General features: G+C 39.3%; 1 protein-coding gene across 1 annotated transcript in view; it reads left to right on the forward strand.

Moving 5' to 3' along the window:
- Positions 1–2102: 2102 nt before the first annotated feature.
- LOC138036590 (uncharacterized) overlaps positions 2103–12500 on the forward strand; it is a 24840-nt gene continuing 14442 nt past the window's right edge. Inside the window, exons 1-2 of the mRNA XM_068882728.1 lie at positions 2103–2118; positions 3089–3346. Of these exons, the coding sequence (XP_068738829.1) occupies positions 2103–2118; positions 3089–3346 (274 nt within the window). The remainder of the gene's footprint in view (positions 2119–3088; positions 3347–12500) is intronic.

The raw sequence follows: 12500 nt of genomic DNA on the forward strand, positions 1-12500 counted from the left end.
GGCTTCCTGCTGCCATCCCTTTCATGAAAGGTTGTGAAAACACTGGTCAACACTGTCTGTGTTTCCTTTTGGGGCCTTTTTAAGGAGAATATTGTATCACTGTCTGAAACAAATTAGTGGGGGAAATGAGAGCTATTTTCTTGATCTTATCGTAAGTCCCTGAGTGAGCTTTTTATCCCCTTGTTGTCGATGGCTGTAGTGGAATTGACACTGAGACTGCGACTAGAAATGTATGACCTATATTTACAACGTAAGACTTTGAGGAAAAACTGCATGACTGTTAAAAATTACGAGCCCGGCTTATTTTATGAAGTACTTTAGAATAAATTCAAATGACGTACCTCTCTTCTTTCGTTATTCTTTCGCCTCCTTTCAATGGCATCTTGTTTGACTTTCTCTACAGAGTTAGGTTTCTTTCTCCAAGCATCTATAACCAGTTTTTAGCAATTTTTCTTTTCGAAATTGGTAAACGGTGGAAAGAAATTCCTCTTTTGCTATCTCTAGGGCTCCTGTTGGAGCAAAATGGAGCTGAACAAAAAGGCATGACCACAAGAATACTTGTATAAGAATAAAGCTGACCGAAAGACGTCACGCCTAGATCGCCAGGTTGCTAAGTTCATTGAGGATGGCAGCGGCCAGTTTCGATTCTCAAGCTAGTTTAAAGAAGGATTTCATAAGGTTTTAAGGCACGTTGGTAGATGACATTTATGTGAGCAAACGATCTTTGTATTAGCTTTTTGGTGGGAAAAAGAAAAAGGAGGACTATTTTGGAGCAAACCTCTCCTCTGAAAACTTTGGAGAACCGCATTGCCCCTGAATCACTTTAAATGTAACGACTTGGCAGTTGTGGAAGTTTTTGCGCGTTGAAAGCATCGCCTCTTGTGTTCACCTGTTCAGATGTTGAAGTCGTTGCAGGAAGAGAAAGTTCTGAAAGTTTTTCCTTGTCTCTACCTTCATCTTATTCCTTAAGAGATTTTTTTACTTTCATGGCCAGTCATGTGGATTATCGACTGTCTCTATGCTTGCTGGCCTGAGTTTTGTCAAAGCGGTCTTTCTTGCAGTGTGGTTGGTCAAGTTCCGCTTTCGTTTCACCATAGCTGTGTTCTTTCCAACACTCCTCATCAAATTATTGTTGATGCTGTTTATGCAGAGCTGCTGCTTCTTGTAACAAACACTTGTTTCAGGGTTTTTGATTAGGGCATGGAAAATGGACCCTTGTTTCACAGTTATTGAGGACGTCTACTAAGCTATTGCTTCAGTAACTCAATGTGACTTCTTTGACCGCTAGCAGTGAACCTTTTTGGCAGTAAAGGTGCACCACATTTTGTGGGAAAGAACTCTGTGAAAACAGTCACATAAACTTTGTTCACTCCATAACATTTCCTCTTCCTCGATTGTCTGTGTGTCTGCAGTGTTTGGTCTTGAAGTTGGTCTTTGAAGTTGTAGACACTTCATTTTTCCAAGTGCCACTCTCGGTCTTGCATTATAGAGTGTTTGTAGCCTTGGTCTAACCTTTAAGTAGAAATCGAGGGTTGCCAGCATGGATTTTAAGCTCAGGTTCACGCTAAAACCCGACTTTTATACGTGTTCCTGTGATTTGCAACATTTTAGCAAGTATTTCGTAGAGCAAACATTATTTCATTCATCTCGATATGACATTGAAACAACCAGAAATCAAAGACAATCTTTTGTATCGGTGTGGAGATATCTCTAACTGTACAACAAGTAATGGAAGGAGCTTGGCAAAAGATCTTTTCGTTACCTACAATGTCATTAGTTACATTGTAATATGGCAAATAGATAATAAAATGACATCTATGTTGAAATGATATAAGAAATGGATCATTTATGAACTGCGGATATGAAATCAAGTGAAGCTATGATCCTCGCAGTTATGAACGCAATATTTGCAATTGCGTATAGAAGCCTGAAAAATTCAGGACTTCAACAGGGTTTGAACTCGTGACCTCGCGATACCGATGCGACGCTCTAACCAACTGCGCTATGAAGCCACTGACGTTGGGAGCTGGTCATTTGTGGGTTCTTTATTGTCCCGTGAGGAATGAATCAATGATGAAATGGATCATATATGAACTGAGGATATGAAATCAAGTGAAGGTATGATCCTCGCAGTTATGTACGCAATTTTTGCAATCGCATAAAGAAGTCTTAAAAATTCAGGACTTCAACTGAGTTTGAAGCTCAGTTTGTGAGAGTATCGCACCGGTATCACAAGGACACAGGTTCAAACCCAATTGCAAAAATTGCGTTCATAACTGCGAGGATCATAGCTTCACTTGATTTCATATCCGCGGTTCGTATATGATCCGTTTCATATATTATTTCATCATTGATTCGTTCCTCATGGAGACATTGGAACCCACAAATGACCAGCTCAGCTCAGTTGGTCAGAGCGTCGCACCAGTGTTGCGAGGTCACAGGTTCAAACCCCGTTGAAGTCCTGAATTTTTCAGGCTTCTTTACGCAATTGCAAAAATTGCGTTCATAACTGCGAGGATCATAGCTTCACTTAAAATGACATCTAGCACTCATTACCGGGTACAACTAATTTAGCATACAGCAGAATTATTTGTTTGCATGGATACAGTTCTTGATTCCGCACATCTCACTGCATTTGTAGTTATTATCTAGATCCAGAAATACGTAAACTGCTGGTACGTTTTGATTACAGGTAAAAGCAAAAACAAAAAACTCAAAAAACTTGTTTTCAGAGCAAGCAGTCTTGTGGTCTTCAAAACTTTGGTGTTTGGTTGTTATGTAAGAGATGAAGGAAAGACCCCTGATTTTTTTTTCTCTAATGCACATTCTTTTGTGAAAAGTCAATCGTAATTGTGCAAATTGCTGTTTCAAATTGAAATGATATCCTTTATTTCTATGATTCATTGTAATAATTTTAAGAGTCAGGATTGTTTATTTATTGATATAGTTAGAATGTTAGTTTTTAATTGATGATGTATATATACATATCGATATTTACTTATTTATTTATTTATTTCACTTTTCTCGGCATATTAGCATGTATTTGCTAAGGGCCTAATCAGCCTCATCAACTCGAGTTGAAATAAAGTTACTTATTCTCACATTTTTTGTTATCAACAGATAGACTGGGGTGTTGAAGCAGTTGCAGACACCAGTGTTGACATTGTTGAGTGGGGACGTGAAGATGATGTGATAAACTGGAGTGGCAATGTTGAGAGTATAGATTGGGTTGAGGGGCAAACAAACAATGCTGACACTGCGGTGGACTTCGGAGATGATGGCATACTAGCAGACCAAGAAGAATTTCAAGGTGGCTGTGGCATAACTGTTGAACAATCTGGACAAGGTAAAAACTTTTCATTGTTTTCTAACACTTCCGGTGATGTTTAGCGGTGATCTCTTCTTTTTCCTGAGACATAGGGATAAAAGAGTTTCATATTTTGTCACTTATCTCATATGTCATGGAGTGAAGGAGACCTGTGTCTCACAAATACTTCGTTATTTGCTTGATTGTTTGCTGATTGTTCCTGTAATTGAGGTTCCCGTCATTGCTAGTGAGACAGCACACTATCAATCGATTTTGTGGTTGTCAGGTTCTGCATATGTTGGTTGTTTCTGTCCGCCAAATGTTCAGTAAATTATCCAAAATGCTCAGTGAAGAACACTCTTAGAACTCGTAGTAATCTCGGATCATTAAAGTGTGTTTGACAACCGCTTTGGAAGCAAAGCACAAAGGTAGGGAAAGAAACTTTTTTTTTATGTGGTCTATGTTTTTCTTAAAGGTTGTTGCAATTGGTTTTTGTAGACAATCCTAGGGTTTACAGAAGGGTCTATAAACAAAGTCAATCCTAGTATATAAGTGTAGTTCAAAATCCAATAGATGTCAAGTGCAACCCAAGCTTCCAAGGAGATGAGCTTAGCACAGCGTGCATTGAAGGCAAAAACTCGATGATTAAATGGTGTCTAAAGCAATACCCTTGTCCCAGCTATTCTGGGCTGGTTGCAAAAAGTTGCAATTGAGAGTTTTTCAAGCACAAACATGTGGATCAATGCAAAGCGGCAGTAAAGAAAGTTTCAATGAATTCGCGACTGTCTTCTGTTCGATGCTTGTGTAAACAAATTAAAAGGGCTTGTGGGCTGAAGGCAAAAACTCGACAGCAAATACGTTGTCTAGAAAGAAAAGTGCAGGTTCAGTAAATTCGAGTGTCTAAAGTTTCTAGCAGCAAAAATTCTTGAGAAATGGGACTACTGCACTATCCCCACCATGAACAAATACTGCACCCCAGTTCTCAGCTGGCCTGGAATGTTGCGATAAAATAGGCTTAATCAAAAACTACGAGAAAAAGTACCAGGGTAAAATACCCTGTCAGGGACACTTATCTAAGCCAAAAGGCCGAGAAGCAATTGCTTTTCATACACGCCATGTGCATCGTAATGCATTTTTTCAATCGGAATAGTTATTTAACAGAATCCTAACAATTCATCACCTTGGGAGACTTAAATCTTTTATAGGAAATCATATGAACGCAAGTGCATTTCGACCCAAAGAAAACCCAAAATCGTTCACGGTGGTAATTCGACCTTTATCAACACGTTTGATTAAACCAAATTTTCCTGTTTCACTCTCCCACTGATGCTGCACCACAGTTTCTTTAGAAACTAAAAATTTGTATGTGCAATGGTTGTGGATTTTGATTTCTGTAATTGGTAAGACACTCGTATTTTAGAAATCCATGGGTGAGCAATTTGAAAAGGTCGGCATTCATCTTATCAATGGGGATTACCCAGATTGCCAACGGAATATGTGGGCCGAGTGTCACAATTCTTTACACGCCCGTGTCGACAGATCGCACTCTGACGATGGTGCAAATTGCGACATCTGTTTCCTAGAAAACGCACCAGTGCACAGCTTCCTGACGTTTTTTTTACATAGTATGAATCATGTTGGCTGACAATAACAGCCCGTTTATTCCAATGTAGGTTGAAATGTAGCTATGACCTTAAGAGAAGATGTCAGCAAAAACCAGACAATCGCGGCAAAGCTCAAAAAATTCAAATATCTCCAAATCGCTGCCTTGAGATTACTAAATTTGTGTGAACTTGGGCGGCGACGTGTGGCGAAATTCAATAAATTAATTTCATAAAACCTTCTAAAAAGTGTGGATCAGCCCTTGAAGATAAGTTTTAGGCATTTCTTAAAATTCTCAGTCATTTTGCGAAATTGATTCTAATTAATTTGATAGGCATACTTTTCCTCTCATCAGAAATACCACAGAAACAACAGATCTATTTGCAATGTGCCACCCCATTTTTTCAAACGTCATTTCGTTTACAAAAGAGCAAGATACCAAATATGTGATTGTAAAAAAATCAGCGTGGGTAAATGTATGAGCGCTGAGTTATGGGCCATCGACCGCGTCTACTGCCAGCTATGCGACGAACTGATTACTGTAAACAATCACACATTCCCAGAAAACTCCTTTAAATTAAAAAGAAAGGAAAAAACGGCAACCAAAGATGTTTTGCAAGTGAAGTGAAGGCCTTTTTGCCTTTTGTAAAAAGTACTTGCCGTAAATCAGGAAATTCTGGCATACAACCAAACGCTGGTGTGGCGGACAGCACGTGAACATTTATGCTAATAACTACAATGAAATATACATCATTCTTTCATTACGTAAACTTTCCTTCTCCATCCTTTAATTTGATTATTTAACTCCGAAAATTTAAAATACTACAAGCAGTTGCAAAAAGAGTTGAGACACTCACTGTTGATAACCGTACAATGCGTGTCATTCAAGTCAGCGCATCTCCAACCCCCATTCCCCCCCCCCCCCCCCAAGCAAAGTTGTTTCCATTTCCACTTGGCACTCAGACTAAAGGGTATCAACATTAAAAAGGGGAGGGAGGGGCGTTCAGCCTTTTCTTATGAACTAGAAGAGGGGTTTTAGGAAGAAGAGGTGGATTTTCCATTCAGTGTCTCAACCTTTTTGCAATTGCTTGTCTAGTTGTTTTACCTCTGTATTGCCGGGTTGTCTATTTGTTTTTTGGGGCGAGAGCTTGCATATATGACAGTTGTATTGTAAACTTTGTTTAGTTCGGGTAGGTTTGCGTAGTGAGGAATGGTGTTTGAAAGTGTGTTTTTTTTAGTTGTGCTGAAAGTGCCATAATTGGCAATCATTTAGGACGAAATTGGGTGTTTACCTCTTGTACCTCTTGAACACATTTTCTGACGGCAACAAACACAGTTTTGGGTTGGTTTGATGTCAAATTTGGTGTTGAAAGTGTCAATACGTTGTAAGAAGTCTTAGTTGAAATCAGAGCGCACACAACAAGCGTGCATAGATTGTACCGATCACGTTTTGTTTACGTAAATGGTACGCAGGGAAATGAGTGTTGTGCTTCTTCTGCTGTGTGATAACAGGACGAACTTCTTTGCAGAAATTTAGTCTTTCACTGCAATTTGCAATGGATTCCGTTTTTAATTTGAAAATATTCCCAGTGACAGTCTGTGGTCTTCAGTTAGCCGTGAGGTAGGATCGAATTTCATACGAACACATGTCCGTTTGGTCAATAGTAAGCTAATGTATTTCAGTGGGTTGAAATCCCTGAACACTAAGTTTTAAAGGACATTCGAGAATGTGCAAAATGTTTCGCGAGTTTTGTTTTAGAATAACTTAATGGTTTTCTGTTACTCAGTGGCCATGGCGTGAGGCACGGGTAATGCAATGGTTGCGTCAACGGTCTATGGTCTACAGTAGAATTAATGAAATCTTATCTACATCCTAAATTTTTTTTCGAGTGTAGACCGTTGGAATTATGTAGACCGTTGCGAAAACTTTTAACTGCCTGTTGCTTTTGTAATCATGAAAAGTCTATCTCAGGTTGTTTTTCTCGCCATTTGCATGTGTTGCATGTCAAAAAGGGAAAAGGTTGCCTTTTTTTTGGACGAAAATGTATTTGTGCTGGTTACGATGTTCGCGTGGACATGGTGACGTATTAATAAGTTAATAAAAGACTAACAAGCTTATCATTCCGTAACCTGTTTATTTCATTGTTTTGAACCGTCCTTTACTTTTATTGTAGAGATTTATACCTGTTACAAGGAATGACAGCTTTTCAGCATTTTGTTCGCTGACCATTATCGTTCATTTTAAGCCTTTGAGTGCTTGTTCATTGAAGAGATTATATTATCAATAACAGTGTCGCCGCTCATGGCGTAAAGTGTACATTACACTATTTCAGCAAACTGTTGATAAGTCTCGTAGGTATTCTGTATGGCAAGGCGCTGAAACTCGCGTTCTACTAAATTGAACACGTTCTCAATCGGATTTATAATATGGCAACTGTGAACCGGTGTTGGAAATAATTTCCACCTGCACTATTCAACACCCTACGTGCTTTGAAATAGTTCAGTACTGGACAATTATCTTGGATAAATAATTTGGAATGACTCTTTGCACCTCACCTAAACATTTTGGGAAACTTTCAACAGATGAAATCAGCAATATCATTGCGAAAGACAAACTTTGTCCGCGCTTACTCGACAAAACAGCGTCTGTAACGTCATAAATAGAAATGGGTAATTTGCACTTCTTTTCAAGTTTATTTTTATCAATTAGAACCCAACTAGAACGCCGTAAAGTCTATTCCAGTTCAAGCTCCTTTTTTTCTGCTTTGCTGAACCTATTGACTGTTCCGTTCAGTCGCAATGCTGAATTACCCGCGACAACCATCGAGACAAGCAGTTGCAAAAAGAGTTGAGACACTCACTGTTGATAACGGTACAATGCGTGTCATTCAAGTCAGCACATCTCCAACCTCCCTTCCCCCTCAAGCAAAGTTGTTTCCATTTCCACTTGGCACTCAGACTAAAGGGTATCATCATTGAAAAAGGGGAGGGGGGAGGGAGGTGCGTTCAGCCTTTTCTTATGAGCTAGAAGAGGGGTTTTAGGAAGAAGAGGTGGATTTTCCATTCAGTGTCTCAACCTTTTTGCAATTGCTTGTAGCTTCAGCGCACCTTTTTATTTTTTTAAAGAAGGACAGTTAAAAAGTAATTAAAACGATTGTTGGGTAATCAGTGTTTTGGCATATTTTGTTTTTCATTATAGAGAGCTACTCACCCCACCAAATGAAATATCAAATGGTTTGCCTTAAGAATCAAGGGGTGGTAGCGGAATAATGAATAACAAATAACGGTTAAAAGAGAAAATGAAAAGGGAATATCTAGCATTGGAACATTCAAAACAAAGAATTTTACAGTTTCCATTAAAGAATAACGAATACGGAAAAATTAATATCGAACAAAAGTTCAATAATGAATAACTGAGATGAAGAGAAAATAGAGGGAAGCTTCCCCCTTTATTTTCTTTTGCTGAGATCCAATTATTCTGCTTCCACCGTGGACTAAGAAGGTTTTATCCCGTCTGTGGATAAGATACCCCCTTTCCTACCTTCCTAAATTCTTTCATATATAACACGTAAGGGACTGCCCATTGCAGGTACAGGTGGAGACCAGTTTCTCTAGAAGATCTGTGCAAGGCTTCTGTCGTTTTACTGTAATTGACAACGTGTCAAGTCCTAAGCAGCATTGCAATGGAGAATTTTGACAATTTACATTGAGATGCCAATTTACAAATGTCATATGACTGAAACATAAACAGGTGCTTTAACGCCACTTCATCCATTACCTCAGTTGTTAATTCTTGCAGATCATTTTCCACATCTAGTTGGTGTTGTTCTAAATCGTCTTCTTTGCGGCAACGCGCGAAAAATAACTGGATATTTATTGAGGTGTCAAAAAATCTTCCTTCTTAAACATACGAGTTCCATCACTCTCTTGCTGTTCTCATGACCTTTGACACAAGCGAAGGGTTGGATTTTTGACCTGTGCGTTCACCTGTTTGAAAAACCTCGATCAGGTACTTCCTTTTTGTATCCGTGAACCTCTTCTTTTTAGCTGAATACTTGAGTGCCCAGTCCATAGGTAAGACTTTATCTTCAGTTTCAAGTGGTAGACCCATTTCCCCACCAGATTCAGGAATAGCGCTAGCGCCATATTTAAGTTTGGTTGCATACAGATTCATCGCCTTGTCATGCAGCGTTTTGTGCTCTATCATGAATTTGTGGCCTTCACAGTGAAGGGGCTTTTGCAGTGAATTGTATCTCCGAAATGACCGTATGCATACCTCCTCTGGACAAAAATACAACCTCTCGCCAACATCACAGTCTTCATCTTCATCATCGTCTTTTTCATCGCTTTTCTCTTCGTCGACTTTAGGGGACATCTTTGGTAAAGAGCGTCTCTTTCTTGCCTTGATTGCAACGAATAAGCTTGCTGAGCTTTCATCAGGTGCTGCGATTTTGTTCAGCTGGGGGAATTGTTGTGGTAGGTCGAAGCTACTCCAGGGCACGAATTTCCCAGGGCCAACTCTGTATGCTCGACAAACTTTGATCCCTTCAGTGTCATATTCAACATTGTTGATGAGGCTTACACCTTCCCATTTTACTCTTAAGTCTACAGAGGGTTGCGGGCCGCAAAGCATCGCTTTTACACCAGCTATTCCTCCACAAGATTCCATTGCAACCTTCATCTGTGCAGATGTTTCAATATTGTTGCCTGCATTTAAATACATTTTCATATGCCTCTTTATTAAAGCAGCCTTATGATCACAGCTACCTTTTCCACCTTGTGGATTGGAGAAATGGATGTGCATAAGAGAGATGTTATGCCTTACAGCTACTTTGTGCAATCAATAGCATAGTTGATACTGAATGGTAGCATCCAGCATTGTCCTCTTTCAAATATACACTTTTCACACCTGGTTTAACGTGTTTTAACTCGTCAAGAACATCATCGAAAATAGCTATAATAGCACAGCTATCCTGGTTGCAACTTTGGAATGTATGAACCAAGGTAAACATTTCCACCTGTCCATCACCACTCTTACGTATGCCTACTGTAAGATGCCAAGAGATTCCTCTCTTTCCGAACCAGTCATGCTGGCTGGCTTTCGCAGTACTTCTTTGGCAAGAATTTCATTGCCCAGTCTGATACTAACAGGACCAAATGCTGATCCAAATTCTCAAGAACTTCTTGTCTCGCGCAGGCTTGGTTAATGTTTCTAAGGAGGTGAGCTTTCCAAGCACTGATACAATCTACGGAGGGTGACACAATATATTCCATTTCTTCTCTCTCCTCCTTCGAACACTTGGCATTTGAAAGAACTACTTGTATTTCATCCAAAGCAGAGGAGAGGGAATAACATCTGTCACACTGCATATTGTGCTCATGATCACAACTACCAGCAAAATCTTTGTCATGTGGATCACTAAGTGCAAACGTTCTGCAATGATCTGCAACCAATGAGCACTCTGAAACGTGTACCTGATATGACGGGAGACAAAGAAATCGATAAGTATGAATAAATATACAAGAGGCTTTTTCATGATCCTTTGCACATGTAAGGACTGGTTTTTAAGGACCCTTATAACTATCATTGCCAATGATACTATAAGCTAGCTACAGTTGACTGGTATGGGACAAAGCAGAAAAGCACTTTTTCTCACTTCTCAGCTTCAGTGGTACACTTTTTCTTCAAATTTACCTTACCTTGTAATCCGATTTCTGGCCCAAGAATGACCCATTTCATATTTATCTCCAAGTTTATCAACCACTCTTTGCAGCTTGTCAAAGGCTTCTGCACCAGCCACTGAAAAATAATCCAAGCCCTGAAGAGACTCTAGGTGGATGCTGAGCACACGTTAAGGACTCTCCATAAGGTGCCGTGGCTCATGGGTTTAAATCCTACTTCATCACAGTAGCCTTGATACCTGCAGATTATCTGCTCTGGTATCAGTGTTTTAACGACATTAGGAATCTTTAGTTCTGCATCAGATGAAAGCTTGAGTATCTTTTGCATGGCCAAAAGGTAAATCTTGTACTACGTGGTTACTTGTTATGAATGTTAGAAAGTGATCGAGTTTCTCTTCTTTCACATACATCCTAGGGTTTTTAATAGTGGTACTGCTGCACCTTGACCATGCAATAATATATGGTGCCTGGCGATGTCATAGCGATACCTGGTTAAGTCTGGTATCCACCTGAGCAATTCGTTAAAGCTAACCTTATCAGCCATCATAGACAATATCTGGCGCCGAGAGCTCCAGTGGTCTGCATTTTCATAGCAAGTAGTGAGAGCATGCATTAATACACAGTCAACGCTAGAACGTTCCAGGGTTCTCATGCCTAAGTTTTGAAGTAGCTTAGCTGATTGTCCTGGGGCAATTTCTTTGAGACAAGTATGTACCCCTTGTTGTGCTTTTCTGTGATAAAATCTTTTAGTGCACTCTGACGCATTTTCCCAAGGTATCAAGAGAGTGCTGCAGACTGGACTTACATTTCTGAAACTAAGATATTTGTTCAATTTTTTTCTTGGGGATTTTCCTTCTTTCTAAAGCATTCGGTATCGTCCAATTGAGAGACGCCTGGACTTGCCACTGTGAGGTCTTCGTCTTTGGCTTGATCCTAAAGTTAAAACGAACCAACTGTTTATTTTATGCATGAAGAGAGTGATTTTTAATATTTTTAATATTATTTTTCGAATGTACGTTACTAATTTATGATCACTAATATACAGTGGCTTAATACACACACATACATATGCGATTGAAGTTTGCGGTTTTTGCAAAATGTATGTCATGTGACCATTTATATACTTGTCTCAGAATGAATTTGTTCTTCCTTGTGTAGCTAACAAGGGTGCCTAGTTCAACCGTTATCTGTAATGTACGAGTCAAACAATTGTGCCGTGACCAAAATGTGTATTAAAAACCGACAACAACCGTTAATCAATAAATTACTTCATCATACCAGTTCAACCGTTATCTGTAATGTACGAGTCAAACAATTGTGCCGTGACCAAAATGTGTATTAAAAACCGACAACAACCGTTAATCAATAAATTACTTCATCATACCAGTGTCAAGTTAGGCATTTTAAAAGAGACTTCAGATTCTTGATTTTTGTCGTCTTGTTCTGTTTTCCTTAGACGTTGTTTACAGTTGACACATATACCTTCAAAGAAAACATAGATTAACTTGGCGGAAACACTGAATTGAAAATTTGAAAATGGGAAAAGATTACCGGTATTACGTGATCCTGCCTGAACAAAAATGCCCGTCATCCTTAAGATCAATTGGGAATTTTTTTTGCTTATTCCTCTATCTCCTTTCGCCACTTTCTTTTCCCTTTTCCATGATTAGAAATTTGAACTGGCACTCTACACCTTGAAATAGACTTCCTTGTCCAGCCTATCCCTCACTTTCCTCGATGAAGTGGACAAATAGTCCAGGTTTCAACATCCTTGGGAAGTGCAAACACTCCAGCTCCTCTCGAATCAGATCTACTTCATTCTCGTGCTCACAAAATTGGAATGCATGTTGATGACTTGTAACACTCTTCTTACATGCAAGCAACGGAATAATGCTTGTAGACTCCTGAC

Source organism: Montipora capricornis, unplaced genomic scaffold (genome assembly GCF_036669925.1).
Source record: "Montipora capricornis isolate CH-2021 unplaced genomic scaffold, ASM3666992v2 scaffold_49, whole genome shotgun sequence".
NCBI classification, from domain to species: Eukaryota; Metazoa; Cnidaria; class Anthozoa; order Scleractinia; family Acroporidae; genus Montipora; species Montipora capricornis.